Source organism: Natrix helvetica, assembly GCF_964273705.1.
Source record: "Natrix helvetica genome assembly, chromosome: 2".
Lineage (NCBI taxonomy): Eukaryota > Metazoa > Chordata > Lepidosauria > Squamata > Natricidae > Natrix > Natrix helvetica.
Genome location: NC_138552.1, coordinates 22925189 through 22943966, shown reverse-complemented (window position 1 = coordinate 22943966; position 18778 = coordinate 22925189). Strand labels below are relative to the sequence as shown.

The 18778-nt window shown below is 40.0% G+C and overlaps 1 protein-coding gene across 2 annotated transcripts in view; it reads left to right on the top strand.

Moving 5' to 3' along the window:
- PLCXD3 (phosphatidylinositol specific phospholipase C X domain containing 3) overlaps positions 1-18778 on the top strand; it is a 103298-nt gene that overhangs the window by 54855 nt on the left and 29665 nt on the right. For both annotated transcript variants that reach the window (XM_081945015.1, XM_081945016.1), the window contains exon 2: positions 11976-12684. In XM_081945015.1, the coding sequence (XP_081801141.1) occupies positions 11976-12684 (709 nt within the window). The remainder of the gene's footprint in view (positions 1-11975; positions 12685-18778) is intronic.

Sequence of the window (18778 nt, the reverse complement as noted above, 5' to 3'; positions counted from 1 at the left end):
TGCCTCCCAAGTCCCAGCTGATTGGGAGGAAATGGGGATTTTGCAGTATCCTTCCCCTGCTGCACCCACCAAGCTATGCCACGCTCACCAAGCCACTCACACAGAACCAGAAGTAAAAAAATTTGAATCCCACCACTAGTGTAGTCTCAAAGGTGCTTTTTTCGAAAGGCAACTGGACTATGTTTTTTCCTTGAGGAAGATGTTTCGCTTCTCATCCAGGAAGCTTCTTGGGTTCTGACTGGATGGTGGGGGTGGATGGAACTATCAGAACTGAAGAATATTCTTGGATGAGAAGCAAAACATCTTTTTCAAGGAAGAAAACATAGTCCAGTTGCCTTTCGAAAAAGCACCATTGAATCAACCATGACTCAGATGATTGAAAATATCTATAGACACTTGGGTGTCTTCAAACTTTATATTTTAATATGGTAAAATAAAAGGAATACTAAATAAATGGGGAGGTAATCAGATTAATTAATTAAATTTGAAGGCAAAGTTTTTATTTTCCCTTGGGCACTTCTTTAACTTGCCACTGTTGGCTACACCGTTTGAAGTGTAGCCTCCGGCACATCACTTAGAAGTTAAAGCTACACTCCTTTGTTCTGCTTATTTTGAGTCTCTGGTCACTCCATTTTGTAGGAAAATATGGATTTTCAGTTTTAAAAAAGAAAAAAAAACTTCACATACCCATTAACATCCAAATCTGTCTATGCTGATATAGCTCAGTCTCTTAATAGACATGAACATAAGTAAGTTTTTGTTGTATATCATTCTACATTAGAAAAAAGGAAGAATGTTTTATTGGAGAAACTTAAAAATAATTAGTGAAATTCTTTACTCTGCAATTACTTTTAATGTACAGTAAATAAAAATGCATGACAGTCATTTCTGACCAGCATAATATATATGTATGCATATGCATATGTAAGTTTTTTTGTATGTGTATATGTACCGATATATGTATATGCATACACAGTTACATTTTTCTAAGAACCAATATATTTAGCAATGTTTCATATAATCCTCCATCAGCAGTCAAAATACAAAGTAGAAGTTAGCTACAGTTCTGGAAGTACTCAAATCCTGATGCCCTAGAAAATACAATGCATACATTTCAGTCTTTCTCCTTGAATTAACTTGTAGAATGGGTACTACAGGTAAAGCATAACCATTCCTATAAAGCGGACAATGGAGAAGGACATGGTTGAACAAATATATGAGTCAGGAACATTTTGATGTCTATATGACAACAGTACCAGAAGGCAAAGCACTGAACTGAGCTGATAATAAAAGTGTGTGAAGCTTCAGTATTATAAAGTTAATTAATGGCCATGGAAAAGTTGTTTTGAAGGACCAGACTCCTAATGCTTTAGAAATCCATTCCTAAATCCATTCCTTTAGAACATTTACAGCTGGGTTCTTGATGCTGTCTGAGCTTGGTTGTTTCCTGTAAACATTTCATCACCAAGCCAGGTAACATATTATTGAAACATCTATAAGAAAACAACCAAATTCAGAGACTACCAAGAACCCTACAGTTCAAACTTGAACCACATATAATTTCTTCTAGTGGAATACCTACAACATTTTCAAACTCTAATGAAACAAGTTCCAGGGAAAGACTATAAAACTCTTGGGAGGTCTGGATTTGGCTATTCTTTTCTAACCTTAAGTATAGTTTATACCTATGTGCCAACTTTAATGAAAAGGAGTACATGAGAAACATGTTTCTGTACCAAACGTCAATCTTGGCTAAAACAGGGCTGACTGCTATGGTTTCAGCATGTTTTTTTCCAAAGAATTTTTTTTTATTCTCTTACAGACCAGACCATTTTAAGTATACATTCACATAATTGGTATTCTTCTTTACATTTATTATTCTTATACATTTATTATTTCATTTAATAAATTATAATGTACAATTTGGGTTGCTTTATTTACCATCCCTTCCTCCTTTTGTAATACCGCCTTGTTTTCCCTTTCTTTTCTCCCTCCCTCCTCTCCTTCTCCTCCCTTCTTCTCTTCCCTTTGTCCTACTCCTGCTCTTCCTCTTCCCCTTCCTACCCTCTCTCCTTCTCTTTCTCCTCCTCCCATCCTCCTCTCCTTATCTCTTTCTTCTTCCCCTTGTCTTCCTTTCTTTCTCTCTTCCTCTCACCTTTTCTTTTTCTATTATTGTTGGTGCATATTTCAAAACTCAGTTTATGTTTCCTTGTGATGGTATTTCTGTCAGCCCAGATGTAATTTAGTATCATTTCTTATTCCCTTACCTTCACTAGTCTACCCTAGATATGTTTCCTTCTTTTTATATCTTGTTCTTGAATATATACTTATATGTTTAATATTTTCTTTTCTGCTTTCCCCTTCTCCCCCCCGTTTTCCATTTAATAGTGCGTCATCTGGGTACTTTATCTTCTCCCTACTTTCTTTTCTAGTTTGCTTTCTCTAGCCAATCATAGAACCTTCCCCATGTCTTGAAGTACTCTGATTCCTCTTTATCCTTTATTTTCATTGTCAACCTATTCATCTCTGCACAATCTAATATGTTTTTTATTATCTCTTTGTACGTTGGTAGCTTATTTAATTTCCAATTTTGGGCAAATAGATTTCTTGCTGCTGTAGTTGCATGTATAATCAAATAAGTATCCTCTTTCTTGAATTTCTCTGGGATAATACCTAGTAAAAATATCTCTGGTTTAAATTCTATTTCTTCTTGTAACATTTTCTTTAACCATACTCTTATTTTAGTCCAATATTTCCTTGCTTCTGCATACGTCCACCACATGTGGTAGTATAAACCTATTGCTTGTTGACATTTCCAACATTTTGCTGACTTGTCTTTAAACATCTTAGCTAGTTTTCCCGGTGCCATGTGCCATCTGTAAAACATTTTGTGTAAGTTTTCTTTGTAATCTGTTGACATGCTTGATTTATAACTCCTTTCCCATAGTTCGAAATAAAGGTAAAGTTGTTGCCACTTTTCTAGTTCAATTGTATGGCCAAAATTCTTTGCCCAAGATAACATTGTATCTTTTACCACATCTTCTTCTAGTATAGTTCTTAATAGGTAGCTGTATAATTCCTTGATTATTCTTTCTCCGTTCCCATAAGTATCTTATCCAACTCTGAACTTCCTAGGTTAAAACCATACTCCCTTTTATTTTTTTCATATCTTGATTGTATTTGCAGTTGTAAAAACCAACCTAAGTCACTCCCTTGTTTTTCTAATTCTTGTTTTTTTTAGTTCCCCCTTTCTGTTAAGATATCTTTGTATCTAATAATATTTTTCATGCTACTAATGTTTGGATGTGTCAATGCTTCCATTGTTGAAATCCACATTGGTATTTCTAAATAATGTTTCCCTTTCACTCTTTCCCATATTGTTAATAATCCATTCCTTACATAATGTCTTTGAAAATAGCCATGCGCCCTACTTTTATCATACCACAAAAAAAGCAGGCCAACCCAGTTGTAAATCATGCCCCTCCAGTGTCAATAATCTTGTATTTCTCAGTAAAATCCATTCTTTCATCCAAGCTCAGTAAAATCCATTCTTTCATCCGCTGCTTGATAGTACAATTTCCAGTTTGGTAATCCAAATTCACCTCGAATCCCTGCATTTTGTAACACTTTTATGTTAATTCTTGCTTTTTTCCCTTGCCATATATACTTCCCCACTATTTTGTTCATATGTTCAAAAAAAATTTTCTCTAGTTTTATCGGTATTGTTTGGAATAGTTATAACAATCTTGGTAATATATTCATCTTTACTACTGCTATTCTTCCCATCATTGATAATTGTAGATTTTTCCATCTTTCCAAGTCTATTTCTATTTGTTTTCTCACCTTATAATAGGTTTAGAGTTCCACATCTTGATGTCAAGTGAATACCCAAAAATTTCACTTTTTTCACCACTTATATGTCCAGTTTCCCCATCAACTCTTTTTTCTGTTTTTCTGTCATATTTTTATCGGAATTTTTGTTTTATCTTTATTAATCTTCAATCTTCTGCTACTTCTCCATATTCTTCTATTATTTTAACTAGTTTTGGCCCTGTTTCTATTGGATCCTCCATAATAAACACCAAATCATCCACAAACGCTTGTAATTTATACTCTTCTTTCTTGACCCTCATACCTTTTACCTCATTATTTTGTCGTATTTCTCTATTCAAAATCTCTAGTGTCAGTATAAATAATTATGGTGATAGTGGGCATCCTGTCTAGTTCCCTTCATAATCGTTCTCTTTCCTGCCATATCACCATTTACCATTACCTTTGCCGATTGGTTATTGTATATAGTTTTAACCATATTTATAAATCCCTCACCAAATCCCATCATTTGAAGTTGCATTATCATGAATTGCCAGTTAAACATTATCAAAGGCCTTTTGAGCATCTAGAAACAACAACGCCATTTGTTTTTCTAGGTGGGCTTCATAGTACTCTAGCATACTCAATACAATCTGCATATTGTCTCTTATCTGTCCCTTGGGAGGAAATCCATTTTGGTCTATGTGTATAAATTCATTTAAAAGTCTCTTCATTCTTTCTGCCATTATTGATGCAAAATTTTTATAATCCACATTTAATAGTGAAATAGGTCTGTAGTTCTTTAGTTGTTGTGGATCTGACTCTTCTTTTAGTATAAGCATTATATATGCCTCCGTCCATGTTTCTGACATTTTTGCCTCTCTTAATAAGTCATTGAATAGTTCCAACATTACATTGCTTAATACTTCTTGTAGTGTTTCAGCAAGCTGTGAGAATCTAGCCATGGTCTTATTCAAAGGGAAATAACAATATTTTATTTATTTATTTATTCAATTTGTCGAACATGTACTAGACAACAAGTATAAGTATAAACATGGACATGAACAAGGAATGAGTACAAGTAAATAGAAACAGTAAGGACAGGGACAATAGACATGATGATGCGCTTATGCCCCCTTTTACAGACATCTTAGGAATGGAGTGAAGTCCATGGTAGACAGTTTAAGGTTGAAGCTGTGGGGGTTAGAGGATGTAACAATGGAGTCAGGTAGAAAATTCCAGGCGTTGACCATTCTGCTGCTGAAGTTGTATTTTCTGCAATCGAGTTTGGAGCGGTTTACCTTGAGTTTGTATCTATCCTGTTTCCCCCAAAATAAGACCTTCCTGGATAATAAGCCCAAGTGGGTTTTGAGCGCATGCACTAAAATAAGCCCTCCCCCAGAAATATTGCAACATAGCAGCAGCCATGAGGTGACTGCCTCCTGCAGCTCAAAAATAATAAGAGCTCCCCCAAAATAAGGCCAAGTGCTTATTTTGGGTGACAAAAGAAAATAAGACCCTGCCTTATTTTCGGGAAAACATGGTATTGTTTGCCTGTGTATTATTGAGATTGAAGCTGAAGAAGTCATTGACAGGTAGGACGTTGTAGCAGACAATTTTGTGTACTACACTTAGGTCAAACCATAGGTGGTGTAGTTCTAGGTTGTTCAAGCCAAAAACTTCAAGCCTGGTGGCATAAGGTATTCTGTTGTGAGCAGAAGAGTGACGTACTCTTCTCATGAAATATCTCTGAACTTATTCAATTGTATTAATGTCCGATATACAGTATGGATTCCAGGCAGATGAGTTGTATTCGAGAATTGGTCTGGCAAAGGTTTTATATGCCCTAGTTAGCAATACAATATTACCGGAGAAGAAGCTTTGCAAAATTAGGTTAACAACTCTTAATGCCTTTTTGACAATGCTGTTACAGTAAGCTCTGGGGCTTAGATAGTTTGAGATGAGTACTCCTAGGTCTTTGACTGAGTAAGTGTTGTCTATGAGGTTGTAACCGCCCAGCTTGTAATTTGGTGTTCTGATTTTTGACGCCAAAGTGTAAGACGGAGCATTTGTTAGTTGAGATTTGGAGTTGCCAATTGTTTGACCATTTAGACACATAGTCAAAGTTGCTTTGTAGGGCAGTTGCATTGTCAGTGGTGTTGAATAGTTTTACATCATCAGCGAAGAGGACACAGTTGCTTATAATATGATCGCAAAGGTTTATACATTTTGCTTATCTTGATTTAGCATAATTGAGCCTAGCCAGCATGATTACTGTGACATTCTGCACCAGCTGAAGACCCAATATCACAGAACGCACTGGACAATTTTAGATACAAGATATACATAATATGATTGCTTGGAGAATAGGTTGGAGCTATAATAACTATTGGAGACATCCAGGATTCCAGTGAGAGCGATGGGTCAACACATTTTGCCAAAGTGAAATGAAATTCTGGTTTAATTTTCTTTTCAACACATAGGAGAATAGGTTAAAGGGGTTAAAGAGACAGTACAGTACTTGATTTTTTTCCCCCAGCTCACAAAACTTGAAATTATGTTTAAGGAGTTTGGGAACTAGTCTACTTTTGTGCTAAATTTTGGATTATAAATTTATCGCTACCTGGAAGTTTCAAATTAATGTGTCCTGGAAGGATGACTTCCATCAAAGGGTATTTTTTTCAAGATCTTCCATTCTTTACCTGAAAAATGACTTTTTAAACCCCCCACAGCTCAACACTGGCAGCTCCAAACAGATTAACTGCTTAGCTGTAGATCACTGCTCTTTCTTATATGTGATTTGGGAGAAATAATGAGCTTTTAACCATGGATTTATTTTTGTTTTGATGATGCAGTGCAAAACATTTTATGCTGAGCAAATAGACCCATCTAAATAAATGCTTCCATTTGACTGATAGCTGATTCAATTTAAATGCCATTTGCACCATAAAAAGTCTTGTCTTGAATATATCCTCATGAATCACTTAAAAGAGGACAAAGCAACTGAAAGAAATAAAAATAAGTTGCCGTAAATGGGATTGGTCCCCATTTAAAACAGCCCCCTCTGTTTTGTTACTGGATTTATTGTAAAGGTACATTTAGTCCTTCATGTCAGACACGAACGTGAAATCTTCCGGATCAATGTGATCAAGGAGTTCTACATGACAGGATTCCATACTTATCACTTTTCTTCAAGAGAAACTGGAATACTTGGATTGTAGAATAAGATCACTACTGTTCATAGAAACACGATTACCGATCATGGTTGTGTCGTCTTCCTTTTATCTTTTCCCCTTAGTTTATGCTAGGAAAAATCAACAGAGCATTAATTTAGAGCAGTGTTTTTTAAGCTGGGGAATTCTGGGAATTGAAGTCCATACATCTTGAAGTTGTCAAGTTTGAAAGACACTGGGAATAAGAAATGATATCAAATTATATTTGTGTTTGTGGAAATACCATCCCAAGAAAACATAAACTGAGATTTGAAAGAGATACCTATTATAACAGAAAAAGAAAGGGAGAGAGGAGGAGAGAATGAGAGCAAGAGGAGGGGAGGAAGAAAGAGGGAAGGAGAGGAGGGTGGAAGGGAGGGAAAGAGAAGGAGAGAGGGTAGGAAGGGGAAGAGGAAGAGTAGGAGTAGGGAAGAGGTAAAGGAAGAAGGAAGGGGAAGGAGACGATGATGGAAGAAAGTACAGAAGGGAGGAAGAGAGAAAAGAAAGGGAAAATAAGGCGGTGTTACAACAGGCGGAAGGAATGGTAAACAAACCAACCCAAACTGTATATTTTAACTGTATATTAAATGGAATAACAAATGTATAAGAATGACAAATGTAAAGAAAAAGAAAAATTATGTGAATGTATACTTACAATGGTATGTAAAAGAATAAAAAAATAAAAAAATTGGAGAAAAAAGTTTGAAAGACACTGATTTAGAGAAATCCTACCTAAATCCAAGTTGTTGAGGAATTAGGAATTGCCAGAATTGAATTTGCTTGTCCAATCAGCTAAGAAAGCCGGCTTGGTAGCCCCTCTTATATAGTTCATGGGAAGTAGACGAGGCAAGTAGACTTCTCAATGGTGGCTTCCATTCCATGGATTGTCCTTCACAAGGTTAAAGCACAATTATTCCATTATACTTTCAGCCTCTGCTTGATTTGGTCATCTATGATAATAGGGTTTTAATTCCTTTCATCTGTCTTTCACATTTACAGTTTGCTTTGCTGTTCCAGCCCAAAGGTCCTTAGAATTGAGATAGCCTATAAATATTGTCAGTACCCAATATTTGGAATGCTTGCTCTTGTGGAGTAAAATAGAAATAATATAATCAGGTCGAATGGGTTGCATATAACTTCATAAAACGAAGTGGAATAATGGTTGGAAAGAGATAGCCCATTCTCTGTTCCATTTTCTTTTGTTGTTGAAAGTCTTGCGTAACATAAATTATTTCAAGTGGTTTTCAGACAAGTGTGGATCAGAAAATATACTTTTGATCTGGAAAGCAATGTTTGTATGCATGAGTGTCTGTGCACGTGTTCAGAATCCCAGATCAGGCCTTGCTCAGTTCTAAGAGAATGTCATTCAACCTTTTCTTCAGTCCAAGAGCCGCATTTGCTGCTAGATGCCCTCACCAAAAGAAAGGCTTTTAGACCTTTCTACTAAGGAAAGTTGCTTTCATGGAGAAAGAAGAAACTCCTAGCATCCTAGGTCAGTAAGCCCAGTGATGAAGAGGGCTGGGAGTTCAAGTTTGGTGACATAGCATGGATGCTTGTCTGGTTTGGTCTAGTCCAGTGATTTTCTAAAGGTATGCCATAACTGTGTGCCTGTGCAGTATCGCACATGCGTGCCCACACACCTGTGCATGCACAAGTGACCCCACAGCAAGTATGTGCAAGTGACTCCCTTGTGTGCATGTGGGGGGGAATTTTTGCCTTCCTCAGGCTCCGGAGGCTTTCCTTAAGTCTGGGGAGGGCAAAAATGGCCTCCCCCGGCCTTCCGGAAGGCCGAAAATCAGCTGGCCAGGATGCGTATCTGAACTGGAGCTGAGGGCTGCCGAGGGCTGCAGTGCCAGCAAATATGGCTCCGCATGCCACCTGTGGCACACGTGCCATAGGTTCACCATCACGGGTCTAGTCTTTGCTAACCAGTTGTTGTTTGTTCTCCAAGATTTAAACATGAGAGTAGCCATCTAGCATCTTTCACATCCACTCGGACAGTCTGTAGAGAATGATTCCCTCCATGCTTGGCCTTCAGTGGGGTGTGGCAAGAAATGTACACAGAATGAGAAAGGAATGGCAACCTAGGGCTTCACAAAAGCATCTAATAATGCACTCCACAATTGTGGGTCGAGGACATGCTGGAATGCTGACTCTCCCCGCCTGAACATCTAAGCAGGAGGAAGGGAAATGCCTTTCCCCAAGGGACTATAGGAAGCTAAACCCAGATATGGGGGTCCCACCGACCCTGCCCCCCACTGCTCAGGAATGCTTCTTCTTATCTGCTCAGTGGTTACCTAATTTAGATAATGTTCCCCCGACCTAGAATGAGTTCACATCTCTACTCCTAATGAAATCCTTAGAAGGAGAAGACATAATCTTTTTTATTGGTAGAAATACTATTCTTGATCTTATCTTCAGCTCTTGAGGCACTTACATCGGTAGTAAGGATGGAAGCTTCCCCGGCATAGAAGTAAATGAAGCATAGAGCTATGAGCAGAGCAATGAGAGATATTACGAGAGTATGCCCTCCCTGTTATTTAAGTACCCCCAAACTGCTCCTTTTTCAATTTCAGGGGTGTCAAACTCAATTTCATTGAGGGCTGCATCAGAGTTGTGTTTGACCTTAAGGGGCCGGGATGAGCATGGCCAGCTGGAAGTCACTCATGTCAGGGGCATCTATAGTGGCCAAGTGCTAAGGCAGGACTTCCCTCAGATCCTCTCTCACTTTCATTATAAACTTCCTTCCTTCCTTCCTTCCTTCCTTCCTTCCTTCCTTCCTTCCTTCCTTCCTTCCTTCCTTCCTTCCTTCCTTTTCCTTCCCACTTCATTCTCCTTTCTTCTTCCTTCCCCTATTTCCTTATTTTTCCTTCCTTGCTCTCTTTCCTTGTTTTTATTTCCTCTTTCTCTTTCTCCTTTCCTGTCCCTTCTTGCATGCTCAAATGCAAAATGGGAAGCATTTCTCCTTTTGTTTTGTTTTTAGTTTGTTTTGCTAGCCCTCTGCCAGCAAAAATAGAGCTTGGGGGCGGGGTGTGTGTGCATGGCCCCTGAGCTATGTTTTCACTGGGGTGCACCCCCCAAGCTCCATTTTTGCAGGCAGAGGCCCCAGTCCTATTTCCAGGGTGGTCCCACGGGCCAGATCTAAGTACCCTGCAGGCTGGATCCGGCCCAAGGACCTTGTGTTTGACATCCCTGTTCTATTTCCTTTGGTTTGTGATGCACTAGCAAACAGATGCTCTTTTGTATTACCAAAGAGGTAACACAAAGAGGAGGAAAAGAAGAAAAATGAACAGGAGGAGATCCTCATGATGTTCTCAGGAAAGATAAGTGTGGTTGAACCTTCAATAATGCTTTTTACCATATTCAGTGTAGGTTTATAATTCTACCTCTCCCTCATTCTTTGGCATACTCTCCTTCAAAAACAGGAGAGGACCTAATTTGGCCACGCTATTGAGATATTTCATTTTTTTCATATTCAGATGGTGTGCTAGTATATCTACTGCTAAATGAGCTGTGGGCGTATGTTTTCCTATATGATAGGTGTAAGGTTGCCTTCACCAAGCTGCTAACATTTAAATGTGTTGAGCTCTAATTCTAAACATTTCCAGCCAGCATACTTGGTGGTTAAGGCCCCTCTACAGCTTTATAATCATGGTATGTTCTTAAGATGTTGTGCATGGTCCAGATTTGATAGATTTATCAAGCACTTACTTCATCCTGAACAACAGGGTAAAAGGATAGATAATAATTTGCAGGATAGGACCAATGTTATACACTATTCATAGATCTCGTTCTGTGAGGCTGAGGTAGCAGTGGTATATTCCTTCTGTTCACCTGCAGCACTAATCTAGGATCTCAGCAAAGCCATCTATTGCTCAGATGTTGTAATGAACAACTACCTGTTGCCTTGGACATTTATAATTAGTTCCTTTTAAACAAGTGCTGGGCCTATGCACTTTGGTGTATCATTTGTTTTCCTTGTTCACACTGCGGGGTATCAGTCCCATATACTTCCTGTATAACTAATGGATCAGACAAGAGCTAGACATTCTTGCCTAGGATTTATGGATGAAAACCAAACAATTGTCATTGCTGAGTCATCGTCTGTGCCAGAACCCAGGAGAGTTTCTGCACAGATATGATTTGAGAACAAGCTAAGAAATCAATTCAGACACTTTTTTCATCTAGTCAATCTTCTCTATTAATATCACTCTTTGTTCTGCAAATTTTTCATACGGTGCCAAGTAATTTACCTCATTGGTTTGTTTATTCCTTACTTCATTGCATGCATGTCTAAAAGTTCAAGATGTTATAGAAGTATTACCGTTTTCAATCTTATTTTCATAACAACCCTGGAGAACGAAAGAGAGGGAGGGAGACAGAGAGAGAGAGAAAAAGAGAGAGAAGGAGATAGAGAAGGGGACAGAGAGAGAGAGGGAGGAAGGGGAGAGACAGAGAGGGAGACAGAGAGGGAGTGAGGGAAAGAGAGTGAGGGAGTGATGGACGGAGGAAGAGGGAGACAGAGAGAGAGAGAATGAGAGAGGGAGACAGGGAGGAGGGAGGGAGGGGGAGGGAGGGAGAGATGGAGGAAGGGGGAGAGAGAGAGGGTGGGAAGGAAAGAGACTACTAGTGTCTTATATGTACATTACACATCCATTTGTGTTTGATATACTCCAAGAAAATATTGTTACATATATTACAACTGTCTTTTAAAATATTCATATCTTCTTTTAACCACAAATGCTGTTTTTATTTCTTTTATTAACTGTATGAATTACAGACTATCCCATCAATTTACCTGAATTTGAAACAGTTAAGTAAATTGAACTGTTATTTGAATTTCAGCACATTTTCATGGAATAGTTATGCGATCTTGATGAGTACATGATATCGCTTATGGGTGTTCAAATCTTGCTGATTTTGTTTCAAATTATTCTTTTGTATTATCTTTAGGGTCCCATGATTCATTTAGCTTCTATATTGATGAGGCCTCTCCAGTGGGACCTGAGCAGCCAGAAACTGTCCAGAATTTCGTCTCTGTGTTTGGAACTGTGGCTAAAAAGCTGATGAGAAAATGGCTTGCAACACAGACAATGAATTTTACAAGCCAGCTTGGAGCAGGGATACGGTATTTCGACCTTCGGATCTCCACAAAGCCCAGAGACCCTGACAATGAACTCTACTTTGCCCATGGTTTATTCAGTGCCAAAGTCAACGAGGGCCTGGAGGAGATCAGTGCCTTTCTCACTGACCATCATAAAGAAGTGGTCTTGTTGGACTTCAACCACTTCTACGGGATGCAGAAATGCCACCATGAAAAACTGGTTCAAATGCTCAAAGACACATTTGGGAGTAAAATGTGCCCAGCCATCTTTGCCCATGAAGTCTCTCTCCAATACCTGTGGGAGAAGGATTATCAAGTTTTGGTGTTTTATCACAGTCCAGTGGCTTTAGAGGTCCCATTTCTATGGCCAGGACAGATGATGCCAGCTCCGTGGGCCAACACAACCGATCCAGAAAAATTGATCCAGTTTCTCCAGGCATCAATCACTGAGCGAAGGAAGAAGGGCTCTTTTTTTATATCTCAGGTGGTCTTGACTCCAAAGGCTAGCACAGTGGTCAAGGGGGTCACCAGTGGTCTTAGAGAAACAATCACAGAAAGGTAAGTACCCGCCCAAATACTGATATATTCTCAGACTGATGGCAATTTGTCTTTTTACTTCTGTAAGCTCCTATTCGGAAAGGTATAACAACTATTATTAATAATTGCAAAAATGTTAAAAATATTCACGCAGAAACCCTGCCCTCATCTTAACAAAAGAACAATACTTAAGTGCCTTCCAACTCTGAATCCTTTAACAATGGATAGAAGGAGGAACACCTTGCCAAGTTCCCTTCATTTTCATGTTACATCTCAAAGGAAGTATTATGACCATGTCCTATGAAAGCTGCCACCAACCAAAATTGGCCTCACATGACTATGAGGCTTGGGAAGTTGAACCAGCTAATTAATGGCTCAACTTGGTTTCATCTGGAAATGTATAGAGAATTGGTTTCCATTGGTGGGAGTTTTCACCTGCCTCCCTTAATTTCTTCCTTCTTTCCTATCCTCTCAATTTGTTCTAAGGATGCCTTTAACGGATCCACTGAATAGTTGGCTCTCCCTTCTTTTTCCTTGCCAGAAAAATAAATTTTAGAAAGGAAAGGTATCTTTAGCCAAGTTCCATAATCCTTCAGTGTAAATAAGAGAAAGTAAGAGATTGGACAACCATTGTCTGAAGTGGTGTAGAGTTTCCTGCCTGAGCAGGGGGTTGGACTAGAAGACCTCCAAGATCCCCTTCCAACTGTTATTCTGTTCTGAATGTATTGCATTCTACTGAATGTGTAGTCTGGGAATATGCAAACATGGATATTGCTAGTTATGCATATGTATAAATATTATGTTTCCATTGCAACCTGCCAGTATGACCCTTTGCATTTAATTTTTCTGTCACCTGTATGGAAAGACAATATCAAGTTTTTGTAAACTGAGTAAACTGTAAATATGAAGAGGGCCCCCAAAGTTGTGATTAGTGTTGGATTGGAAGAAACTGGGTAAAAAAATTGTTTCTCAGACGCTTAAGATGATTCCACTTGATGGAGGAGTATTAGGAGGACTAATTGCAATAGAAGCAGAGGTCATAGTGTCTCAGCCATGGATTCTTTGTACATGAGGAAAAACAGAGTCTTGCAAACTTTCGAATAGCAAAGATATTAAGATTTCTGTTAGTATGCTGGTCCATAAGAGAGAAATATAGCGTTCAAAATTCCTTGAGGAGAACAATGGTACTTATACTCATTTTAATGCAGCTTGGCAGGCCGGCAGGAGGGGAGGAGGGGAATCAGGCTGCACGCATGGCAGAGTGGTGGGTTGACATGCATGATCAGCTCAACTTGCATGAGTGGCAGGCCAGCACACATGTGTATGCACATGCATCTCAACTTACACAACTTGAGCTGTGCGTGCCTGGCACCGGCCCACTACTTGCATGTCCCAGTTGTAAAGAGGCCATGGGCTGGTAGTGGTTCATGGCCTGGGGATTGGGGACCCCTGTTTTAATATAGACAGGAATGGCTCAGGCATTTTGTGATGCGAGATAAGATGCCTTTCCACAGTCATTCTGCATATGGAAGATATGAACAATGGTTGTACATGAATCATCAGAAAACCTTTGATCTGCTCAGTTATAATTGTTATATCAAGTGTCTGCCTTCTTAGTGCATGTGTGTTCACCAAATACAATTAATAATATTGCTCAGCCCTTATTACCATATATACTCTATTTTTTCACATTTATTTTTTGAAATGACACTAGGTTTCTGTAGAATTTGGACCAGTTCATTAAGAGAAATGGTGTGTGACAGCAAGACTGTATGGGGAACTGTGAACTTCATAACTATTGCTGACTTATCATAATACTAAACCAGGATTTGTTTATTCATGCTTTGTCAAATGAGCCATAATTGTCAGATTCTTACATAATACTACATCTTAATATAAGAGTTCACAATCATTAATTATATATGGTTTAGAATTATATGTACCATATTTTTCAGACTATAAGATGTTCTGGACTATAAGACCCACGTAGCTGTTGGGGAGGAAAACAAGGGGAAAAAATCTGCCTCTGCCTCCCAACATTCAGCTGGCCTATTTGTTGTGGCCCGTTCACAGCAGCCTATTCGCCGCTGGCGCCACCGACCATTTGCCATGGCCCATTCACCACTGCCTGTTCACCCCCACCGCCCATTCAGCACAGACCATATACCGCCTCCTATTTATCACTGTCCGTTTGGTGCAGCCTGTTTGCCGCCACTGCCCATTCTAGAACAGCTGATTGGCGGCACAATAACCTCTCTTCTCACCACCGCAATATTTGGAGTATAAGACGCACAGACATTTCCACCTGTGGGAGGGGGGGAAGTACGTCTTATACTCCAAAAATATGGTAAATTATAGTTAGCATTGTATTCATAGGTGAACTAACACATTCTCATTCTCAAAGCACAGGCACTGTGCTTAAAGTCACACAGACCTCAGTGGGTCTGTTCTTTGGAAGGATGTGGAAGTCTTGCCTTATATTCCTCACGGACAGAAAATTAACTGGGAACCTAGAATTCGCTAGAAATTTTAGTAATGAAACAAACTGATCAATTGTCCAATAGTGAACTGTTTTCTTTTATTAAATAATAATCTAAAGTTACCATTATGCAAGTGAAGGAAGGCAGATTGCTTGTGTATCTTTTTTTTTAAATTCCTTCTATTCAACTGTGTCCTCAATTCTCAGAGATTGCCTGGACAAGTCCCTGCAGTTTTCTTGACAAGTTTTTCAGAAGTGATTTGCAATTCCTAACTGCGGAAAGATGACTAGCTGAAGGTCATGTAGCTGGCTTTGTGCCTAAGACAGGACTAGGCCTCCTGGTTTCCCACCAAATGCCTTAAACACTACACCTAACAGGCTCTTGCCTGTATGTCTACATCTCATGAATTAAAATTGTTTCTAAAACATATGAACTAGGAAAAAAAAGTCTGCTCCCCCACCCCCCAGGCAATCTTGAAATATGAAATCTCCATCTGATTAATACAGGACTTCCCTAGAAACCTTCTTTTGAATGAAATGTAGAATTGGATGTTTCTGCAGGAAACTTCTGCAAGGTTAAGTGCAATTGTAGACTGGTTTGGACCTTATTCTGGTCGCTACTTTCTAGCTTCTTCCTATTAAGCCTTCAGATACAAAAAATATTAGGATGGAGGAAGAAAGTCACTATTTTAGAGCATTCTTTTTATGCATACTATTTATTTATTAGATTTTTATTCCACTTTTATTATTTATAAGTACCGTATTTTTCGGAGTATAAGACACACTTCCCCCCCTAAAAGAGGGTGAAAATTTGGGTGCATCTTATACACTGAATGTAGTCCCGCCTACCCGCCGGCCCCTACCCTTTAGCCTCCCAGCAATTTGCCTCCTTGCAGCAAACAGCAAATAGCCCATTTTAGTTTTAGCTTCAGCACAGCCTATTTAGCACAAGCAGCTGATAGTTGGTTGGATCGGCCTCCAGACCATCAGCTGTTTCAGGCTGCAGGGATTGCCATAGCCTATTGCGGCCTCTGTGCCCTATTTTTGGCCTCTGCATCCCATTTTTGGCCTCTGCGCATCCCGTTTTTGGTCTCCACATGCCCCATTTTCCACCCCTTCCAATTCCAGCTGCCCTGAACAGGCGGAAGATAGGGCACATGGAGGTGGCAATAGGCTATGGCAATCCCTGCAGCCTGAAACAGCTGATCAGGGGGAGGCCGATCCAACCAACAATCAGTTGCTTGTGCTGAAATGGGAACTGAATCTTGGTTTTGCTGCAAGGAGACAAATTGCTGAAAGGCAGAGGCATCTTGTTTTTCGCTTCTGCGCATGCGCAGAACAATTTTTTATTGCATTGTGCATGCCTGCACTGCCCACATCAAATGTGCACAGCATGCCAACGAGCGTACCGACAGTAGTGCCTGCCGGAACCCACCCCCGGTGCAAATCTACGCAGATTTAACAATTGCATTAAGATTGCATCGTATTGCATCGTATCTCTCATACTCCATTGCTTACCTGCATTCAATTGTTGTGCTTTTTTGGATAGAGACAAGTTACTGTTTTTATTTTCGCATTGTTGATATGTTTTTATGTATTGATAGACACACGCAATTACTAGGAATACCCATATAGTTAATAAATAAATAAATAAATAAATAAATAAATAAATAAATAAATAAATAAAATAACTGGAGATACTTGCAGGTAAATGAGCACAGAAGGGCGGCCTTAATGCAGGAAATCATTAATTACCTTAGATATGATAAAAATGCACCCATTTCTTTAAGTGGCAATTGTTCTAATAGGGACTGTATTTGTCTTGAGTAGTTTTCATTGTCCATAAATGCATTAATATTGCATTAATTTGAATTAGATAACTGGCAGTCCTTCTGGAGAGCAGAAATACAGGCAGCCAGCCTTAAGATCTTTACAGACAGCTTTCTCCCTAGTCAGGCAGCGTAAGCTCATAACAAAGCCTCGTGTGATGATGCTGTGTGTTGACGCACAAGCACGGTCCCACCTGCCAGAACTCTGTTTCTCTAATGCAGATGGAAATAGGAGGGCACAGTTCATCTTTTCTCGCTGGAAGGAAAAATGGATGTGCTCTTCCCCCACCTCACCCCTTTGAGTATCACGGCAAAAGTACAAGGCAGGAACCTCACTGTAATCCAGATAAAAGGAAGTGAATTTTCAGCGTACTCTTCTATAATACAGCTCAATGGCCAATACACTGTATCTCCTCTGGACCAGTAATGTCCACTTCGGGGTTCTGTTATTGGTTCCAATCTCAAGATGGAAAAGCGATATCAATATATCAGTTGTCATGCACAAAATCCCAAATCTCTAAAGGTATCCTAGCTTAATGCAGGCAATCCTTGACTTATGGCCATAACTGAGGCCAATCTTGTTGTTATGTGAGTTGCACCCTATTTATCATATTTTTTGTCATGGCTGTTAAGTGAATCACTGCAGTTGCTAAGTGGATCATATGGTTGTTAAGCGAATTTGGCCTCCCCCCCATTGACTTTACTTGTCAGAAAGCAACTGGGAAGGCCCCAAAAGGTGATTGCATGACCCCTGGGTCAGGGCAACCGTCATAAATGCATGCCAGTGTCTGAATTTTGATCACAGGACAGGGGGATGTTGCAACAGTCGTCAATGTGCAAACCAATTATAAACCACTTATGCAACTTTAAACGGATACTAAATGAATGGTTATAAGTTGAGGACTACCTGTATTGTATATCTCAATAGTGACAAAAAATGACTGGCGGGTTTGAGACAGGCACCCGCATTTTCCCTTCCCTTTCTTAATTTCCACAACAAATATGGATAAATGAGTCTTAACAGATTTGATAATGCAGTACTTTAAGGTGCTTTGCCACCAGAAGTGGTATTCAGTCATTTGGACCATCAGTAGTGGAAATTTTGAGTAATTTGGAGAACTGGCAAATACCACCTCTGGTTGACTCCATCCTCTCACTGTCATTCCCTGTCCTATATTCCCTTTTTCTTTTTCGCTCAGCTGATTCGCATGGCAGAGCAGATTGCTGTGCCTCAGCCAGTGGTGGCATACGACTAGTACACCCCAGTATGGGTGTACCGGTGCCTGTTGGGAGCACCAGGTACTGTTCCTGTACAGTGCTCCGGAGGGCCCACATGCTGCCCACCCTCCTGTATTTGAGCTGATTGGGGCTTTCACCCACGTGCACGGAGCATACGGGGCCTGTGCGATGCTCCACCGAGCAGCTGGACTGTCACGGGCGGTAAGTATGCATGCGTGCACTGCAGGGTGCTGCGCAGGTACACATGGTGGACACCCGGCCCCGTTGCAGCGTACCAGTTGCAACGGGATCTGGAACCCACCACTGGCCTCAGCTGAGCTAAAACACAGCTTGGCTCACCAGCGCTGACACCAAGGGCGCTCTTTGAGTGTTGCACACAAGCACAAAGCACCCTCTCATAGAACTGGTAGGAAAAGATTTGGAATCCCACCCATGGTGGGTTCCAGATCCTGTCGCAACCGGTACACTGCGACGGGGCCGGACATCCACCTTGGGCACGCGCGCTGTGCACGCATGCGCACCCAGTGCCCTGCAATGCTGCAGCTGCTCGGCGGAGGTTGCACAGGCG